A 21,377-nucleotide genomic window follows, 5' to 3' on the forward strand; every position below is an offset into this window, starting at 1 on the left:
TTGACAATTTTTTATTGCTTTTTTGAAAAGCATATTTGATCAATTGTGGTATTTTTCCAATAAATTTCACTTGAATGTACTGTATGTCACAATACAGATCGGTCTTCTCTTTTATTGTGACTACAATACATATTTTTTACAAAAACATATGAGTTTAAACAATCTCAAAGACCTGAAGACCTCATCTGAAGACCTTCGGGATTATGCCTAGCGGCACTTAACAAGTCACACACACACACACAAAGACAAAAGCACACAAATTCTTACAGATATAGATTTTTATTTACGTACACATTATCAGTGATCGTGGATATGATTTAAAGCCCTGTGAGTTTGGTCATGCTCAACCATTACAGACTAGTTTTTGGTTCAAAACAACCATGTCTACCAATTACAAGAGTGATAAAATGGAGGCTTTTTCTTTCACGTACTCTAACGTCTGTACCACTGCAGGCTCTTGCAGAGAAGACACACAAAGCTATTCTGCGTCACTCATTCAGAGCGGCCCATTATGACTCCACGTAGACTGGACAGCACTGGACCTTTCTTTTTCACATCTCAAAAAAAAAAAAAGCTAAATTCTATTTTTCTCTTTTTTATACTTTACATGGTTTTAAGTAATATGTAACACAAAGCTGATTCCTTGCCACACCAACAGCACTGAATCAGTGATGTCCTTCATGTTGAAGCAGATTCAATCCAGTGTCTGAACCACACACCAGAGAAAGAGACCTGACTGAAGTGAATGCCATCATTAGTTTGCTGTGGATGTAACGGGGTGTTACGGATGTGGGGTGGTACCCACAGGATTTTTTTTTTTATTATTCAGCTATTTTGGAAACGATCATAATTGGAAAGTCCTCTGAAGATAATGAAAATGTGTTTAACCTCTGATTGTACATGTCTGATATACACAAGCGTGATTATTCAGACACTGAATTAGCTCTTCAAGACGATCCTTCTGGAGCATTAGAGCTGGACTGTAGTCTTTCCCACTCTCCAGAGATCACCAAGAGTAAATGGACAAAAAGGTTTAAATCCTACATTCATTCATGACTGCTCTAGTCGTGCCCCAAATGAAGCAACATTTATTTAGCTTCGGAGGAAAGGAAGTGTTTGCAGGTTGTCTTTAGTCTAATTCTGTGTGAAATCTTGGCAAAGAACTCCTTTGTACAAACAGACTCTTACAAGAGTCACAAAGAGTGAAACTATTGAGCCATAACAACACACAAACACTCAACAATTCAGCTATGTGACGTAAAGCTGTACAGCGAATGAAGATGAATTTCAGGTGTGATCCCTGTTTTTCTGCAGATGGAGAGTGATTTGGTCTGTGTGTTTGCAGCTCACAGGAAGTGTGTGGTGGTTTAGCCATCAATGTCCCAGCTGAAGAGGTGATGCTTCACCAACATGTCCTGAACTCCCTCCTTCAATGGCCTCTGCTCCTTCTCCTGGAAAACACGTGGGGTTAAGTGAGACATTTGGTAAGGTGTCTTTACATCTGCACTCTGCTGATTAAATGATGCTTCATTGCCTTGAATGGTTGAACTACTTCAAAACAAATGGCTGTGCTCAGCATTCCTGCTGTAATTAAACACTGTACTCTATCAGAGCTCAAGACAAGGTCACGTGACGTGAGAAGCACAGTGCACTAACACCACATCTAAAGGTCAGAGCAGAAAATCCTCTACAAGCTAACCTTAGCACTAATGGTCACATGTTTCAGGTGAATGTGGAGTCACTGAGGAAATCTCAACACCAGGAAATGCCTCCCAGTCTACTTCCAGACAACAGTGAAAACCTCCATCAGCATGCAGCCGCGCTGCACAGATGCAATGTTTTCATTCAAATCAAAGCGTAGATACACATAGAAAATGTATTCTTGTGGCACAGCTGACACAAAAGAGCGTAAGCTGCCTGCATTCAGAAGATATTCTCCAAAATGACGCTATGGTGATGGAGACACAGAGGAGACAAATTGTTGAATAAAATGTTCATTTATGTTTTCTTCATGTACAAAAAGTATTCTTGTCGCTTCATATTGTTACGGTTGAATCACCAATCATCGATGCTTTTATACTTTTCTGGACCGTGACAGTGTAAGTTACTTGGCAGTCTATGGGACAGTCACAAGCCTCCCGGTTTTCATCTAAAATATCGAAAAAAAAGTGTTCCGAAGACGAACGAAGAAGCTTTTACTGGTCTGGAACGACATGGGGGTAAGTGACTAAACAGTTATTTTTAAAGACAAGTCTAAACAGTTTATGCAACCTGCCCCTGAAGCAAAATTTGTTTTTGCCATTTAGTTATATAGGCCTTCATTTTTCCAAGCACACTGGTATCCAAGCTTCTGTCTGAACTAAACATAATGGAGAGTGTTATTTGCTCTAGAGTTTCATTAGCATTCGGCACAAAAGCTGCTGAACTGGTTTTTAAAGGTTTAGTTGGCATTATGTGAAGGCACTATTTAAACAGCAGTGAACAGGAGAGAAGAACACACTAAGCACTTCTACTACTACCAGCACTGACTGCTTCCGCAGACACTTATCAAGCAGCAGGCTAGTAACTAGTTACCAGCATTACCTAGAGGTCCCAACTAAAGAGGTGATGTTGCACCAAGACATCCACCACTTCTGATTTGAGAACAGGAGACTTCTGGAATGGCAGACAAACACGCAGATGCATGTTAGCCTGTGTGTAACTGTGTGTGTGTGTGTGTGGTACTGTTGTCACGATACCAAAATTATTGTTTCGATACCGATACCTAGTCAAGAATTGCGATTTCGATACTTTTTCGATACTTTTCCTGAAAAGGGAAAATACACTCTCAAATATCATTGCTGTGCTTTATTTTAAAACCGGGACAACATTCTAATCATATAACACACTAATAAATGAACATATGAATAGCAGATATATTAAACATTTGAACAAAATATGAAATATCAAAATATAAAAAATAAATTAGAGCAATGACATTTAAGGTAAAGAAAGAATCAATTTAGCAGCATTATCTCAGTTATCATAAGAAACATAAGAGTAATAAATTTATCTTGTCTCTGAACATTAAATAAAAATATGAACAGCGATTATATTAAACAATGTTTCTGAACTCAGAAGATTAAATGTCAATAAATAAATAATATCAATTTAAGCAATGGCATTCAAGTAAAAAAAAAAAAAAAGCAAATAAAATTTAGCAGCAATATCTCAGAAATTGTAACTTATTCAGTCAGTTGTGCAACCTTTTCTTTCAGAGGAGAAAACTCAGCCAGTGAGCTTTAATGAGCGTCATCTTTTTCTACCAGTCATGGACCGGCGGCCACAGTATCACTTGTGCTTGCACATGCAGCCTAGTGATGCGCGGGTCCGGTTTTTTTCCAATCCGCGGGTCACGCTTTTATGAAATTATTTGGCCCGCCCCAGCCCGCAAATATAGTGAAATTTATTTTTCTCATTTTTCGTTCACTGTAGTTCCTCCCTCCACAGCAGCGCGCAAACACAGCGCTATTAGCTGCGCATGCGCAGCTCGTGAACAGCTCTGTGAACTGTTTCATCCTGTCAAAGAGTTACTCAAGATGTGACGGAGCATGTGATTTGTTGAATGTAGTGAACCCATACGCCCTTCACTGAACGAGATCGAGAGATCTTCTCATTCGTGAACGAGTTGAATGAACTGATACATCTCGTTTATGAACGTAATGAATGAGTATACAGGGTCAGTGAGCCAAGCATGTAAATCTCGATCAGCAATCAGCAGATACAAAGTGCAGTTATAGGTGCTGTGCAGATACACTCGTTTTCATATTTAGCATACAGAACATAACTCCACGTTTAATCCCCGATTAATGTGAATATTATATATGAACTGTCTGACCAAACAATTAAAATGTTAATTATGCAAGAAAACCTCGTGCTTTGTTCATCTGAACAACTTATTTAAACTATTTAATACGATTATGCACACATTTTAGTAAAGCCAAATCAGTTTAGTAAAGCCACTAATGCAGCCATCTCGCTGTAGTGCTTTTTTGCTGCTGCTTGCGTGAGGAGAAAAACACAGACGTCCATAGGGAGGCACTGAAAGCGTGCGTTGCACACACCAACATGAAATACGTCTCTTACAAATCTGGAACGCAGTCATTCTTTGAAGTATCGATACTAATAAATTTAAGAATTGTGACGTTTATAATTTTCTGAGAATCGCGATACTTTTGAAGTATCGGTTCACCGTGCAACACTAGTGTGTGGGTGGGGGGGACATGTGAGACGCTGAGTGAATGTGAGGAGGTAGTTCCAATCTCTCACCTCTTTTTTGGTAGGCAGCTCACAGTCTTGGGAGAGACTAAAGGCAAACTTTGAGAGAACTCTGAAAGTAGCACATACAAACCCATGTCAGTAATACACTCAAATCAACCAAAAGAACATTTATGGCAGTTATTTTAACATACAGGATTGACCAAATAATTGAGACCATTTAGTAATGATTCATTCAGATCAATTTGTAATCTCTGTGGGTTATGAGAACACGTAATGTAAACACGGAAAGTTTGTTGAGACCCATTATCTAAAATTGGGCATTAATATGGTTTTTAATACTTATCGTGTCACAGGCAAGCAAACTTTGGAGAGAGAAAAAAAAAGTAATAATTTTTTTTCCCCATTTTCGAATGTTCACCATTGGCATATAATGCAACAAAGACTGCTAAAGCCATCAGATTTCACTAACAGAGCTACCAATCTCTGTAAAAATAACAAAATTATGCTGCCATCTTTTTTTCATTTTAACCCAACTGTAATTTGTCTCTGAATCTCAGATGAAAATTGTCCTTTTGACTCCCCCCTATAAAAAAAGAAAATGTTATAGTAAAAATAGATCAATGGTTTAATATTTTGGCTTTCATCACTATGTGTTTATCTTTCTTGAGAACAATATTGACAAAATAAAAATTTGAGCCGGGAAAATGTGGTTGATTTTACAGGGAATGACCCAATAACAAATGAGAAAATGTCTTTATTTCAACTGTATAGTAATGTGTCGGTTTCCACTTCTTTTTGAACACATTCTGAGCTCATTTCAGCCCATCAGCAGCGGCTCAGTCTTACCTGAGTTCACACTTTATCTGAACCCAGCCAGGACTGCGCAGAAAGGACCAGGGATGGTACCACTTCTCCACGGCACTCATACTGGAACACAACACCTCCAGCCACAGGTGCAGCACCTGCTCACTAACACAACACACACGCTTGCATTATTGGAACAGAAAACAAAACAGAGATGGTGTCACCGCAGACTGACTTACTTTAAGCCCACACAGATGAGCGAGCGAAACTTGACGTCCATCTGAACGTGTGCAGTGTCGTGGCTCATGTTGACAGACTGCACTGCCTAATGACAGACAGAGAGTGTACAGATGCTTGGTGTACAAACGTAAAACCAGTGCTCAACCACCCTAACCGCTGATCAAATTTGATCAGGTATCTTTATTTTGTCAAACTCACCCTGTAAAGAAGCTCTTCAGGTGTGAGCACCTTCCCATCTTCATCTAACCTAAAGAGGTGAATTGGATATCATATCAGCGAAGCACCATTAAGACAATTAGAGAAGGTGAGATCTTATGTAGCTACATGTCTCACCTGTAGGTCTTGCAGAGCACCAGTCTGGAGTAGACAGAGTTGAAGTCTCTCTCCACTTCTCTGCTGGCAGCCTGTGATCAACACACACACACAACTCTTTCACTCACTTGACTCACGTCTCTAAATGTATGTAACTTTCCATAGGAAACCCAATCTGCTCCTACCTCCTCGATGAAGAGCCAAGGGTGACAAGGTCCTCCCAGTATGGAGGGCTTCTTCAGGCCGTGCTGAAAGATGGACTTGAGAGCAGGACACAACGTGCCTCTGACCAAGTCATTGACTGCCTCAGTTACAGTGTCGTCTCCAGCCAGAGAGTACTGAACGACAGGAACGTGTGCATGAGACAGTTAAGATTTATCCCTTATTCACAGGAATTAACAGACACAATCCAAAAGCAAAGCTATTACCTCTTTACTTCGTTCATCCAAGACTTCCACAAATTTAGCAGGAAACCAGCCTAATGGGACAAAAGGTTTGTGGGCAATACCGATTGGTGTAATGAGTTGAATGTAGGGTATAAGTGCCAGTTGGAACCATTTCTGACAATCAAAGACATTTCGAATGCTTCTGGTAAGCACATCTCAGCTCACCTTTCAGGCCGTTCAGCTCCCCAACCCAGCAGTGCTCATCTTTCTGTGAGATGATCTGAGAATGAACACAGAGATAGAGTCAAGGAACAAAGGCGAGGCATCAGTTAACATGTTTAGATGACAGAAAGAGCAGGTGCTCACTGTGATGATGTCATTCTTCCGAAAGCCCAGTTCATCATCGTCGTGCCGTTCAAAGTCCAGCAAGGCTTTGGCTCGTCTCCGGCGATTCCGAGACACAACCAGGAAGTTCTCGTGATCCCTTTGATGACTCTCCATAGAATAGTCCGGAGTCAAATCCTAGAGAGCGAGATAGAGAGGGAGTAAGCTGGACAAGTTTTTTCCTCCCAGCTTATGTGTGTAATATGGCAACTACAGAGAGAAATTCAGCTAGTTCCTCTTCTAATTTAAAGAAGAAACCAATCCGATGTATAGTTGACATATGAGGCTTAATACTGTAGAAAGCACTAAAGGTTTTTCAGTTAAGAGTGTTTTTAGCTTGTTTATTTAAATATAAAAAATACGGCATGCAGTTGCATCAAACAATGATATAAACATAATTAAATGTAAATTGTGATATTCGTAATTAATAATTGCAATTACAGTTTCAAGGGAATAATTGACAATTATGATTTTTGTCATAATCCTGCAGCCCTAAATTCAGCAATATCAACTGAGAAGTCATGTTTGACATCTGACTACTTAATGATTATAATTGATTAATAACTCGAGACTCTGTCTGACTCATGGTGGTCTGTTTAGTGCTAATGCGAGTGTGCCGCTAATTTCTTGATACATAGGCCTAATTTATGCAATTCAACAAAACAACTCAGTGAGTCACCAGGTACATGAGTCAGTGTTGCCGTTTCAGTGCAAATGTTCTGTTTCTAATTGAATTATTCCTGACAGATTCTAAAAGGTGATTCAATGTGGTCGAGTGGCTCTCACAGTGCTGCAGTTGCGGGGGTCCAGGCAGTGAAAGTGCTCTGCGGTTCGACTGATGGCTTCTCTCAGTGCTGCCACCAGCTCCGTCTGTTTGATGTTTTTGGCCTTCAGCGCCTCCACCTCGTCCTCCCCCCAGAGAAGCGAGCTCAGGGTGGATTTCCTGTGCAGGCTCTGTCTGCGGACCACCTGGACATTGACACACACAAATGAGTGAATCTGTATTCACATTTTGTATATTGCAAATAAAGTGTGTCTAAATATGAGCGTCACATATGATGATCCAAGATACTGTTCATGCTCTCAACCTTGTTGAGGTTGGTGTGGAGGGAATGGGAGTTGCCAGAGTTGAGCTGGGCCTGCTCTGCCAGGATGTAGGCAAGATGCTTGTGTCTGAGTGCATCCAGGCTTTCCTGAGACAGAGATCCTGCCAGACGCACAGCCTCGCCCAGCACTGCCGCCCCGTCCTCTAGTTGACTGGGCAGATCTGAGAGTGTGTTAAAGATGGATGCCGAGTTCTCAGATGACACCAGTTCTTCCTCCTTTACAACACAAAAAGAAACCAGTATTATTTACATTGTGTCGTATCAAACACTCATTGCTGCCTTGTTTAACCATCGAAAGCTTAGTTAATAGAAAGATAGAAGTCTTTGAATAAAGTTAAACAACCTTGATCTTCAGCATGCCCAGCGTAACCTGGAAGAGCACCACTGAGCCCTCGTAGAAGAACAGGTCCCAGATTCGCAGCAGGATGCGGATGTCCACCACACTGGCAAAGGCAGTGAGGAACCAGTGCAGCGTGATTAAAGAAAGCTCTGAGAGGGAAAACATGAACATCTGAATGCTTTTTTAATCTTTGGAGCAAAAGCGATTAAAAAAAAAGTATCTTGCGTTTAATATTTCTGAGGCTGTTCGTGTCTCACCAATGTCATGCTCCTGTAAGAGCTGGTCTAGACTCGGCAGATACTGCACTATGAGCTGTCTGAGCACGCGCTGGTCGGTCTGAACTCCCAACAGCGTGGAGGAGAAGTATGAGGGAGGTAGAAGGTCCTCTATCAGTGCACACATCATCCACAGAGCATCCTCCTCCTCCAGAAACAGCAGCAGACAGGACACCACCTGTATCAAAGACAAACACACACACCTCAGAGTCTTACAGCCGATGAGCAGAGAGACAGAGTCTGTGTAAGGTCGCTTCATACCATGCCTGTGCCCTGACAGTAGCCGATGTCTGGATACAGCCACGCCAGTCCTCTCAGGACCCGCCTGAGCTTGGGCACCCCCACACTCGACATGTTACTGAAGCACGCATTAGTGGGCATGGTCCGCAAAAGATCCTTTTCTATCTGCAGCACAGACAGAGAGACATGCATTTTAAAAACAATACTGGAACACGTCTATGTAAAGTCTGAGGTGAGTGCATGAATGAATTTGAGCTTAAAATTGAAAAGAAAAAGTCAGTGTCAAAAAATCAGAATTTGAAATCATTTTAATATGCTGATTCAAGAAACATTTTGTTATGACTGTCAGTGTTAAATCAGCTGTGCTGCCTAAAACTTTTGTGGAAACGGTATAAAAAAATGTTTTTCAGGATTTTTAGAAAGCTCAAAAGAACAGCATTTATTTTAAATTGAAGTCTCCATTTCAACTAAATCTCTGACTACATCACATCTGTGGCAGAGATGACGTGTACCTGTTTGGCTGCTGTGGTGTCGTCATTAGAACTGTTTTTGACGATTTCCCTGTAGGAGATTTCTGATGTTCTCTTTTTCTGCAGGGCCCCTGACAAATGCATCCACATCTGAGGGAATGCATGTGACAGAGACAATGAGGAACAAGACAGATAAACACACAAAGATCCAGCAGAGGTGCACTTGGAAGATCTGAAACACACCGCTGTTCTCATGGGAATCTCTGAAAATAGCAACACAGCATAAACAAGATACTGTATTGCCAAGACATCATGTCGTATTACAGTGACACTAAGAATACCTCAAGCATTAACATGGTTGCCATGGGAACATTACATCAGCAGATTAGCCGCCTGATGGTGTTTAACAATAATACAAAGATAGCCTTAAATATGTGGTGAGGTAAAAACACAAACAAAAACCCATTTAGAGGGTTGATAAACAGGTTCTCAGTGCTGACCTGTGGTCTCATGCTGTGTGGTATGCCCCCCAGCACAAGGGTCCGAAGGCGGTCAGAGCAAGCCAGGGTAGGGGAGATCTTGTCCCATGTCAGGTCTCCTACAGTGTGATTGTGGGTGAACTCCAGATGGGCCTGCCAGCGAAGTCTTTGCTGAGGGTCCTCTTTCTGAGGAGCCCCTTCACCACGCTGCCATTTACTTGTCTCAACCCCGTCTGAAGCAGAAAAAAACCTCTTAACTCCTGACAAATATGGGGAAAGACAGTACTAAGCCCCTTTCACACTGAGATTCCAGATAATACACGGGTAATGTGTCCCGGCAATTGTTCCTGGATCGTTAGATTTTGTTTCATTCACATTTCCAGTGATTTCCTGGAATCTGTGAGTGCATTCACACACAACCCGTAAAGGTCCCGTAATGTAATGTGACATGAGGGCGTGATGTGTAATGTACGAGTCGAAAACGCTAGGCACATTATACTTTCACTTAAACTGGCGAACGATCTCAGCTTCAGCGCGGAGAGTGAGGAACTAACTGATATCTGCTTCATTACAGTTTGCACAGATTTTTTGATGCACGTTGATCTGCCATCAAAACACCTGGTAAAAAAGTTGCACGATAACGTGCGTCATCACTACGACACACACTTTACGCCATTAGTTCTGGCTTTTATTTACACAGAGCTCCTTCCAGGACTAAACCCGGCAATGTTACTAGGTCCCCAACCCAGGATCGATCCCCGAACCAATCCCAGAATCTGTTTGCTTTCACACACAAGGCAATCCGGCAATGTTCCGCCAATTTTCCGGGACCAACGTGAAGTGTGAAAGGGGCTCTAGATGAGACTTAGATTTAAAAGGGCTTGACACTGAGCATTCCAGGAGGACACCCCTCTTTTTAAACATGATCATCTGCTTTGTCAAGCCATCTGTTACAAACAAATATCTATAACAAAGCTTCAACATAAAAAACCATTTGAGTTTGGGATCAGTGGGAATTTTTGGTCACAGTTTATTCAATTCTTCTCAGTTTATTTTAATCACAGGTCCAATTTTCACAATTAATAAACCATTAACTATGACTTTCGACTCAACAAACTGCTAATTTGAATCTTATTAATAGTTAATAAGGTAGTTTTTAAGTTTAGGTATTAGGACGTCGAATATGTTCATGCAGAATATGTGCTTTATAAATACTAATAAACAGCCAGTATGTAACCATGCTAATAAGCAACTAGTTAACAGTGAGAATTGGTCCCTATACTAAAGTGTACCTATACCAATTTATTTCTGAAAGAAATTTCGAAGTTGCATTTATTTGATCAAAAATACAGCAAAAAGAAAAATTTATACCTTTATTTATTTTGTTGTTGGATGCTGTGATGGCTGTTAATCAAAAAATCATTACCTTTTATAGCTTATTAATATTATTATCATGCATTATTAATGATTCATCTATATTTAATTTAGAATTTAACATTTGATAACTTCAATTCCAATTTCTGGATATTTCTGCTGAAGGGCACAGGAAAACATGACATTAATTAAAATGTGTTTATGTGAAAATTACTTAAATTACTTAATTTTTTCCCCTCAATGTTTATTTTAATTTTAACAAATGATACTGAAAAACAAATACATTATACAGAACAGATAAGAACCCCCTCATCCCACCCAACCCCATGTAACAGTCAGACCAAAAAAAAAAATATATATATATATATATAATAAAAATACAATAATAATAATATACAAACATGTACATTCATAATAATTTTTTAGCAGAAGTGTTCTCCACAAAGGTCAGCAAAGGTTGCCAGGTGATAAGAAATCTCTTATTTGACACCTTCACAGAACATCGCAGCTTTTCCAATTGTATGTTATACATCACATCTTTAATCCAATGTCCGTATGTTGGAGGTGAAGAGTATTTCCATTTGTACAAAATTAGCCTTCTAGCAAGAAGTGTACAGATAGCAATTTAAATTAATTAATTTAAGTTCACTTAAATTAGAAGTTATTTACAAAAAGTCTAATACAAAATATCCCATTAAACAAATGTACTGTCTTTGTGTTATTTGAGCATTAATTTTAAGATTAAATGAGAAATTATTGCAATATAAAAGTATATTTAACAACTTTGGGAATAATCGTAATTAATTTAAGATAAATTAGCGATTAATTTGTACTTTTTATAATCAGTTGACAGCACTAATATATATATATATATATATATATATATATATATATATAAAAACATACACACACACACACACACACACACATATACGTATAGCTGACAGGCCTATATATATATATATATATATATATAGCAGTAATTTCTTCAGGCTCGGTGTCACATGATCCTTCTGAGATCATTCTAATATGCTGATTTAGTGATGAAAAAACATTACTTATTATTATCTGCTGATCCATATCACGATACAGAGGCCACGATACAATACATACCATGATACAGGACTGCACTAAATTTGACCCGAGAAGAATTACGTAAAAAAGTTGTGTATTAAACACTGCACACTATAGGGCCATTGCTAACTATTGACAGAGCAGGCAGTTGACCTCTGCATTATGAAGGGCCTCCATAACTTTACCAAAGTACAATATACATAATGGCATTTGTTTCATGTTAACATGGGGAACTCCTCACCAGGTACAACATTCTGATTGCTTGGATCTTGTTTTAGAGGTCCAAAAATATTAATGTACTCATAATAATATATCTAAAAAAAATATAATCTTAGCATTGCTGGTAGGTTATCATTGCAGAAATTAATGCACTCTCTACATTTAAAAATATAATATAGAATACTAATAAAATGAATTATACTATTATACTAAAATACTATACTTTAAAATATTAATAAAGAAAAATGACAAAACGGTGGTAATTCATACATACGCAGCCTCCCTCTCTCTGACATAAATGAACAGTTGATAATTACATTTCTCTGAGAATAGAATATTAGTGGAGAGAGAGCGCATACACAGGGTTGCCAGGTTGACAATGATAATTAACAAACTTAGTAGATATTTTTGTATTAAGCAAGTGGGAGCTCTGTTTCGGAGAATACGTCTCTGTATATCAGGCAACCCAGTTGTATTCCTCTGCGGCCAGATTAAACATTGTGGTAGCCAATATATTATTCTCCATTCATTATTTTTTTAGAAACCTCACACTTTTCTACTCCATTTTAAGCAGCGTTCTCATATTCAAATTAAGCGCAGTCCACTGCTGCACATGTGCCACAATATTAATACAGGGCCAACTGTATCGATACTCGTATCGTCAAATCTTTGTGAGAATACATCGGCAAATCGATGTATCGAACACAGCGCTACTGAACACCACAATACATTTTTTTCAAATTTCACATATTTTGGAATTTAAAATATCCACATTCAAATGCAAAAACGTATTTTCGCGCATTTTCTAGAGGGACATCTATCACCGTTGCACTCGCATCTCACACAAAAAGAGTTTGTTTAGAAAGCCATGTAAAATTAATGCAAGTTCAACTTTACGGCGGGTTTATTCCCCATCCAACTGCAACTTGTGTTTTTAAATGAAAAAAGTACTCTGTGTGAATGTCTTTCAACCCTTTGTATTAAACTTCATACATACATGATGCTGTTTGGTTTATAGTTTTTTTTAAGCCACTTGATTAAAATTGGTTTATAAACATTACTTTAAAGGGGGGGTACAATGGTGTTCGTGTATTCAGAGTTGTTCACAGTGTTAAAGAGATGGATTCTCGTGCTAAACATGGCCAAAGTTGTAAAAAATTATTTAGAAGAATGACAGAGAATTTCTGTGCCGAAAATCTTACTTCCGGGTTTGTACAAGTTTCGGCAGTTTTTTTTTCGATCGTGGATCTAATGACGTAGACAAGAGCGGAACATAGAGCGGAACTCCTTATATGAGCATTTCTGGCAGAAAAGCGCGCCCGCGCACACGTTGGCCAGAGGAGAGCGAGACCACGCACATCAACGCACTTCAAAATCATCAGCAGCGCTGCGTAGGATTTGTTCAAGAATGTCTCCAAATAAGTGCATTTTTGGATTTGAGGGAAAGTTTACCGTGTTCATCTTCCCCAAGAACCCAGCGTTACATGAACAGTGGATGCAGTTTGTTTTTCCGGGTCAGCAACTGAGTGTATCAAGTGCCTTTGTGTGTTCTGGTCATTTGAGTGACGAATGTTTTATAAACAAGGCCCAAGTCGACGCTGGATTTGCACAACATTTGGACATGGAGCGATCCCTGTGATAAAAGACCCCATTCATGCAAGTACAATTGCATCAGATTTCTGTATTTTTTTTTTAAATCAGCACATAAATGAATATATGTTAATGGAAACAACACGAAACGTCAGTATTATAGCTCCGCTCAAGGCACGCCTCCAGGAGCTCGGCTTTTTCCGGAAAGAATCAGAAGGCTGTATTTTTCTTTTATAAATTTGATAAAACTAAATACTTTTTGGATATATGAAGGATGCAGTACTACTCTATAGGTACTCAAGATTAACATGAGATTAGGTGAAACTGTGTATGTACCCTTTAAACATTATCCACTTTTTTCACAGATAGTCATGTTATCTTACACTTTGAAAAAAAGTGCAGTAATATTTTGCTCGATGCACCCTCTTGTGACCTCAAAAGCCAAAAGCTTTTCTTCACCATAACTGAAATTATACATTTTAAATTCAATTTTTATAATATTTAAGTTAAAATTTGAATTTTGTTTTTTTAGCCATTTTGACAGCCCTATCCCACACTAACCTTCACTATCGATCCGGAACCCAAATTCATCATACTGCAGTTCTGCTTCCATATCGGGGTCTTTCTGCAACAGTCAGAACAACATCTCTCAGAAATGAACCACTTCCCATAACAATGATGATGATACAATAACAGAATAACATTAATCTGCCACTTAGAGCATTATAAACAAAGTATGAGTAAACTACCTGAAAGTACTTTGCCAAAATGTCCTGGGGCCACATGCTGGGTGTGAGGGCCGAAAAAGGGCCCCCTGGGGCAGGAGTGTAATTACCTGCTAAAGAGAACAGAAAACCATGTGATGAGATTAACTGTGTTTGACAAACAATACAACTATGCTTCCATTTTTATTTAGTGTATTCATGCAGCAGTAAGCTTACTTGACATGGTCCTGGAGTTTGAAGAGTGTTTCTTTAGCGTCTACAGAGAGGAGTCCAGCTGTAGCAGGTCAGGTCAAGGTTCACAGGCCCTAGATAAGGAAACCAAAAGAATACAGACAGAGCCATACAAAGTGCGTAATTACTCAAGTGATCAATGCAATTCACAGCCTCTGGAAATAATCACCTCAAAATAGTCATTTAAAGGACTGAACTAGGCAGAATATCATATAACAATGTCCCTTTAGTGCAATTAAAAAAGAAAAAAAGAAGTCTGCTATGAGGAAGTGAAGAGTCTGAAAGCTTTTTAAAGCTGAACTTGAGATGCAGGCACCTTAATACTGTCCTCCTTCATGCTCCAGTTCTTCAAATCAACACAGACACACAGGATGGCAAGCTAAATCTTCAGCAGCACAGCATGTTTGGATAAATTAAACATGCCAGTGGACCCATAGACGACACTACCTTACACGACTTCTCGCTCCATGACACTGACATCATCTGCATTTATAGCCCAGCATAAGGCAGCGTTTGTTTCTCCACTAAACTCATGACAAACCCAGTGGGGATGTGTGAGAGAGGGGGATATGTGATTACCCACCCACATCAGAAGGAAAGATTGCAAAACTGATACCAGGATTTGCACATATAAGCCCTTCTACAGATCTTTTGGTCTCTGCTCCAGTGTTTCAAGAAACTCAACAGTTTATGCCTGCTGAACCAACCAGAGGCTTTTTAGAGGGTATGCTAATGCACCATTCAATTTCCTCATTTGTTTAAAATAAATCACTTCCTTGTTGGATGAAAGCCAACGTCTCTTTGGGAATGGGGTGTAGGACTGCTCTATAAATGCAACAGAGCTTATCTTCCTGCTCTGCCTATGTGTGTGTGTGTGTGTGTGTGTTAAACATCACGTAAGAAAGAGTAGTTCTCCGGTTTCACTGCCAGGTATTTTTACTTGGCAAAAAGGACAATAACTGAGTCTTATAGTCAAAGTAAAGTAAAAAGAGCTGGACACTAACATCCCGGGTTGTGTATTGATTTATGTGGACCTGGATGAATGATGCAAAATCTAGCCTTTAACAGAGCGCAACAATAAGAAAGACCTGCCATCAAAAATTTAACATACATTGATCTTGTGCATTCATTTGTATGCCCTGCAAACCTAAACACTTGGTTTTCTGTGAGGCTCTCAACCTTTTTTGACTCCAAGGCCCTCTACTGCCTACAACAATATTCAAAGGCCCCATTTCATTTCCAGTTCATGTGAAGCCTGGTTCACACGGCAGGATAATTAGGCCGATTTTAGCCCCGATTGACACCTTCCGACAATCTTAAGGATGCTCCGATTATCGTAAAATAATCTGATCAGATATTCCTGCTGTGTGTGGTTTCTTAAGACTGCTCTTCTCTGCTCGGAAGGACGTCGGGACCGCTCCGATCTCAAATCGGGGATATCCAACATGTTGGATTTATTTGGCCTGATTTCTTCTCGTGTGTGGTGTCCCCCGAGGACAAACGATCACGCAGCCTGTGGACTGTGGCGTGTAGCCAATCAGAAAGCGAGGTGACGAGGCAGCGAGGAAGTACCGGGAAACAAAATCAAAACAGCCGGCGGCATGGCGCACCAGAAAGTCCGGTGGACGTCGGAGATGGAGGACTTTGTCTCCACTTCTTTGACCATCACCTTTTCTTATTTTTCTTATGTTTTTTTTCGGTTACAAACAAAGCACAAACTATGGCCACTGCATCCTTTTCGTCCGCCATGATTGTTTACTCTGAAGTCACGTTTGATCTCGAGGGATTTTGCGAGATTTCCCGTCTGACCTGGGAATGCTCGGGAGTCAAATCGGTTCGTGTGTGATGTGTTGATTTTGCCGTGTGGCTGCACACCACACACTGTATGACCAAAACTGTTAGACCCGTGATTTTTTATTGCCGTGTGTGGGGTCTCTCAGGTTTGGAAAATCAGCCGACAATTTTAAAATCGTCCCGTGTGAACCAGGCTTAAGATGTAATTTAGAATTAAGCTTAAGGATTTTTACAAGTAGGCCTATTTTTTTAATCACAATTTCTACCCCAAAAAAATATTTGGGAGCTTGGAATATCTAGAAAAATGTATATTCTTATACAAATGACCATTGAGTATTCTGTATTAGAAGACTTGACTTTCCAGGTCTATAAATTAAAAATATTGAATTTTACATACTGTGATATGATATAATTTCATAAATCCTAGTTTTCAGAAAATTGTGGGTATCAAGGTTCTTAAAAAAAAAGAAAAATTGTGATATAAAGAAAGAAATAGATATCTTGATTTTAAGTTGTTTGGGCTTATTTTAAATCACTTTAATTAATATTAAAATTCACTTTTCCCCTGGTTGATCTAACTGGCGAACGTATGACAAAATTACCCGTGACAATCTTGAAATCATCAGTAAAGTTTGCGTCATAAATAGTTTTATTTTTATATTTTGCAAAGACAATGGAATTGAAATAAAAACCTCTATAATTTTATATCATAAAAAGTATGTATCTGAAAACATTTGAAATATACAGCGATCTGAAGCACTTGAAAAACAGTACTTACCACTTCATCCAATTTCAAACTCAAATGAATCCAGATCCGTGCACAACAGACAGATCTTTCAGTGGGCCTCATTAGAGGACAGTCATGACAACACTGCAGAGCGTCCATCAGCTGCTGGCTGATCATCATAAACAAACACTTACTAACAATGACACTGCTCATCAAGCTGTGAACGCCACCGCTAGCATCATCCCTATGGCAACAGACCCCACAGCAACCAAAAAGACACAGGCGAGCAGCCGAAGGCACCAACATTAGCGATCAGTGAGTGAGAGGAGTCAATGCTCCCTGAAGACACTCTAAGAAACACTGAAATCCTATAATATCCTCTAACAGTAGATTATAAATCCAAATATCTCAGGAAATAGAGTCTGGACTGCTAGCTGCTGGTGAAAGTAGACTGGATCATATCAAAGTAGGCAGAATAAATAGTCAGCTTATTATAGTAAAGTTAAATTAATACCAACAACATAGATTCGTTACTTGAAGGCAAACTGAAATAAAAAAAAAAAAAAATAAAAAAAAAAAATAAAGTCCCTTATTCTAAGCTAGTTGCAACTCAACAATAATAAAACAACATTGGTGTGTGTGAGACTTCGATTGAGAGAGATGGCTGCCAACCGAAGCCCATTCATGACATGAGCGGAGAGAGGAGGGACGTGGCAGCTCTCTGACGACAGCGGGATGGGGAGAACAGAGCGAGGGATGGGGGCAGCATGTTACATGACTCACTGCGTGTTGTGACTAGAAGAAGCAGGAGAAAGGAAAGATGGAGGTGGGGCTGATGAGAGACAGGGGAGCTTTATCGTTTAGTTTGGCAGTGCTCATTATGGGGTACTTTTGTTTTCAGACGCCAATCCAAAGTCCCTGCACTGGGGGCCATAAGCTGGTGCTCTCTGCAGGATCTCCTGCCCTGCCCTGTGCTTGAGGAGGGTGTGAACCACACTAGATAAACAGAGCCGAACCTTATAGCCACACTACACACGTCAAAGGAGTGGCCAATTTAAAGACGAATCCAAAACTTTAAACAGATGAAGGGATATTTAATAGCAATTTTTCAAACGTAAGAGTACAACAGCATTCATTTTCCCAATGAAGATTTTTAGAAAAAGTTTTAGTTTAAGAGTTACAAGCCATGATTCAAACCAACCAGCTGCAAGATGAGTCACAACACAAACTTTGATTTGAAGCACAAATGTATTTGAAAGCCGGACAAAAAGACAAAGGTCTTTCATGAGTAAAAAAACTACAATACCATGATGCATTGTGAATGACAGTCAACTTAAAACCTAACTTTACATTTAAATATATTTGATATTTTCTTGTACAATATGCACATACAGTGGTGGCCAAAAGTGTTAGAACAAACACAAATCTGAAAATATTGACCCTTTTTTGCCTCCAAAACAAGATGTAATTTCATAGTGTTCATGAGATATGCAGATAGTTGCTCTGAGCACAACAAATATCAAATGAAGTCATTCATACTGTTTTTACCTACTTTTAACTTTAATATTTAGTATGTCCACATCCTGCAGCAATTACTGCAGCACATCTCTCTGGAACAGTGTCAGTATATTTCCTGAGAACTTCAACACTAATGTCATCCCATGCTATCTGCAACTCTTCCCAAAGGATTCCCTTTGAATGTACAATAGATCTGTCCAGTTTATTTTCCAACTTCAAGGGGGCCAGTCAATCATTGTCAGTGTTCCAGCAGATTCCTTCCATCAGAAGTATTTCCGGCGATAGTTCATTTTATTGGTATTGTAATGGCCAATTCAACAAAAACAAACTGAAATCTCTTAAATATGCCGTGTGTTCTAACAATTTTGGCCACCACTGTATACACACACAAAAACTTCAGAAGTTTGATATTTTGGGGAGACAGTCTCGGTTACGTTATTCACAGTGGTTCTATCAGCAGAACCCATTTCCTGAGTAAACGATGAGCGCTGACAAATTCTAAATTCCGATTGGATGCTCTTCTGTTCCGATCTCCAAAGGAACCCAAACTTTTGGAAACTTTTGACTGACAAATGACGGTCATTGCGACACTGTAAAGTATGGCACTATGGAGCCATGCGCATTGAAATTTGTTTTAAATAGGTTTAACATTAGATTATCAGCTCAGAATATACACTAATTTGACAAGAAAGACTGGAGAATGGAAATGCAAAGCATCCTTCCGGTTAAGAGTCAGGAGTGACTACTTGTTCAGGAAAAAACATCTATGGAGATTTTTAAAAGTATTTGTTAAAGCAATTTTAGCCATTAACCAAAGTAACCAGTTGCGAGGAGAATCACATCACTAACTTTTGCTTGAAGAAAAATGGTAAATGAAAATCTGGCAAAAAGACAAAGCTACACAACTATTTATAAGCTTCAGTGAGAGAAAGAGAGGAAGAACTACAATCCCATGAAGCAATATTAATGACATTAATTGAATTAAAAACACTGGGGAAATTTAAAGTTGTAGCTTGTATCTACAGAAACATATTTTTAGTTCATTACCAAATATGCATATATACATAAATGTAAGTATTTTGAAAGCTTTTTTTTTTTTGAAAGACCGACTCAATTACATTATTCGCGATGCTTCAAGGGAGTGGGCAGTGCTAAATCATGGGTGATGTAGTTTTTCATCATGAATTCCACTGACAAACAACTACATTGTTTACCAACCTCATATCTTACAGTAGGTTTGTTATAAGTTAATGTAAAAAATCTATTTGCCTATGGAAAAAATCTGATTTTTATTTTGGAAACCCAATTGTTGCACACCATTCCTAGGACAGAAGCAAAAATCACATGAAATGACACATTTAGTGTTGTTCAAATGCTGTTGGAGCCAATAAATGCTTACAACTACTTGTATTAAATAAGATAAAACTAGACATGATGAAGAATTAGTCTATTATTCTATAAATCAAAGTGTACAAACTAAAGTGTCAAATGTCACCTTTAATTTACCTTTCAGGTGAAAACTAAGTCATCATTCTCTCACCTGTATGACTGACTTTCTTCTGTGCAACACAAAACTAGTTGCTAGGCAGAATGACAATCTTGGTCACCATTCACTTTCATTGTATGGAGAAAAGTGCAATGAACGTTAATGGTGACTGAAGCCTTCAGTCCATAATGTTCTGCTTAACATTATATTTTGTGCATTAAAGAAATAAAATGACGTGACATAATTCTTAGTTTACAGTCGATAGAGACCTTTAAATAAACAAAATAATCAATGGCAGGGCGAGTCATTTACCATATGGCACCTGAAAAGAGCGTGTGAACTAACGTTAGCGCAGTTCACAATGAATCAGAATAACGGAACGGTACCAAACGTTTACCGAACCTAATAAAACACAGGACATTCATAATAAAACACAGTAAGACAAGCATCTAGACTTAACGTAACGTTACAAGAGTCCGTTTCAAGTAAATACTGCGTCTGTCGGTCAAGCAGACTTCGATGCACTACTGAACTGAACACCTCAGAACAAGAAGAAATGTTCATGTCTGTTCCTTATTTCGTGGGAAAACACCTAAGGGGGAAATTATGGAAACGAAACTCTCTAAATATTAACATAATGTTCTCAATAATGTACGAACACTCACTCTCAAAACTACGTTACCGCTGAGAGGACATTTAAATCTGTGTGCCACTTTCATAGTCGATACCGTTAACGTTACTAAGAGTAAAAATCATCTGACATACACAGTAACGTTACACTAAAACGTATAAAAACGTTCCGAGATAATAACGGTCACTGGCTAAAGCCATCAGAGCATCAGCGATCAATGCACTTGCGCTACGATTAGCCACCGAGCTAGCGGACTAACAAATGTTTTGTCTTCTTACCTTACGTCATGTTGAAACTCTTTGCTGAGCAGCTGTACTTCGTGGTAAAATTACACATATATATTTTGCAGATACGGTGTAAGTATGAAATGCGTGCTTCTGGTTTTGTGATGACGGTGAACGGTTGCATTGACCGACTGTTTTGCGTCATACACCTGTTCGTGTTTCGCACTGAAGGATTGTATCCCTCCGCTGAAAGAGATTTCCTGAAGAAATAGTTCCCATCCTGCTAACAGATTTTTTTTCGATTGGAGGCAAATAAAATGTTTTAGCAGTAACTATTTGAAGCGAGTCAATCGTATTCTGACAATCTCTGCATATTTCCACATATTTTCACCTAACTGCGCTTTATATTAGTTTTCAAGTGAAACATAACGTTCTACTAGTTTTTTTTTTTTTTTTTTGCAACGAACTGCTTACATTAGCCGCGCTGT

At 39.0% G+C, this 21,377-nt stretch overlaps 1 protein-coding gene across 5 annotated transcripts; it reads right to left on the reverse strand.

Annotated features, from left to right (window-relative positions):
- Positions 1-1,072: 1,072 nt before the first annotated feature.
- sgsm3 (small G protein signaling modulator 3) lies at positions 1,073-21,153 on the reverse strand. 5 transcript variants are annotated; one of them, XM_059557022.1, is made up of 21 exons: positions 20,944-21,147; positions 14,495-14,583; positions 14,303-14,388; positions 14,115-14,178; positions 9,318-9,529; positions 8,860-8,967; positions 8,369-8,512; positions 8,090-8,285; positions 7,836-7,981; positions 7,475-7,708; positions 7,173-7,355; positions 6,369-6,524; positions 6,228-6,282; positions 6,045-6,094; positions 5,802-5,954; positions 5,638-5,708; positions 5,503-5,551; positions 5,304-5,389; positions 5,107-5,229; positions 4,309-4,369; positions 1,073-1,451 (listed from the first exon to the last, which is right to left on the reverse strand). In XM_059557022.1, exons 2-21 carry the CDS (start codon positions 14,499-14,501, stop codon positions 1,368-1,370), a joined length of 2,268 nt encoding a protein of 755 aa, XP_059413005.1. In that variant the 5' UTR covers positions 14,502-14,583; positions 20,944-21,147; the 3' UTR covers positions 1,073-1,367. The 5 variants fall into 5 exon arrangements, with proteins under 5 accessions (XP_059413005.1, XP_059413002.1, XP_059413006.1 ...); XM_059557019.1 differs by having other exon boundaries at positions 14,303-14,391; positions 20,944-21,146; XM_059557023.1 differs by lacking the exon at positions 20,944-21,147 and adding an exon at positions 14,826-15,107.
- Positions 21,154-21,377: the final 224 nt, after the last annotated feature.

This window comes from Carassius carassius, chromosome 1 (assembly GCF_963082965.1).
Source record: "Carassius carassius chromosome 1, fCarCar2.1, whole genome shotgun sequence".
Taxonomy (NCBI): Eukaryota; Metazoa; Chordata; class Actinopteri; order Cypriniformes; family Cyprinidae; genus Carassius; species Carassius carassius.

Coding starts and splice junctions, on each gene's coding strand:
- sgsm3 (XM_059557019.1), bottom strand. Junction 5,955..6,044: donor TGGATGAACGAAGTAAAGAG/GTAATAGCTTTG, acceptor CCTGTCGTTCAG/TACTCTCTGGCTGGAGACGA. Junction 5,230..5,303: donor CTCATCTGTGTGGGCTTAAA/GTAAGTCAGTCT, acceptor GTGTTGTGTTAG/TGAGCAGGTGCTGCACCTGT.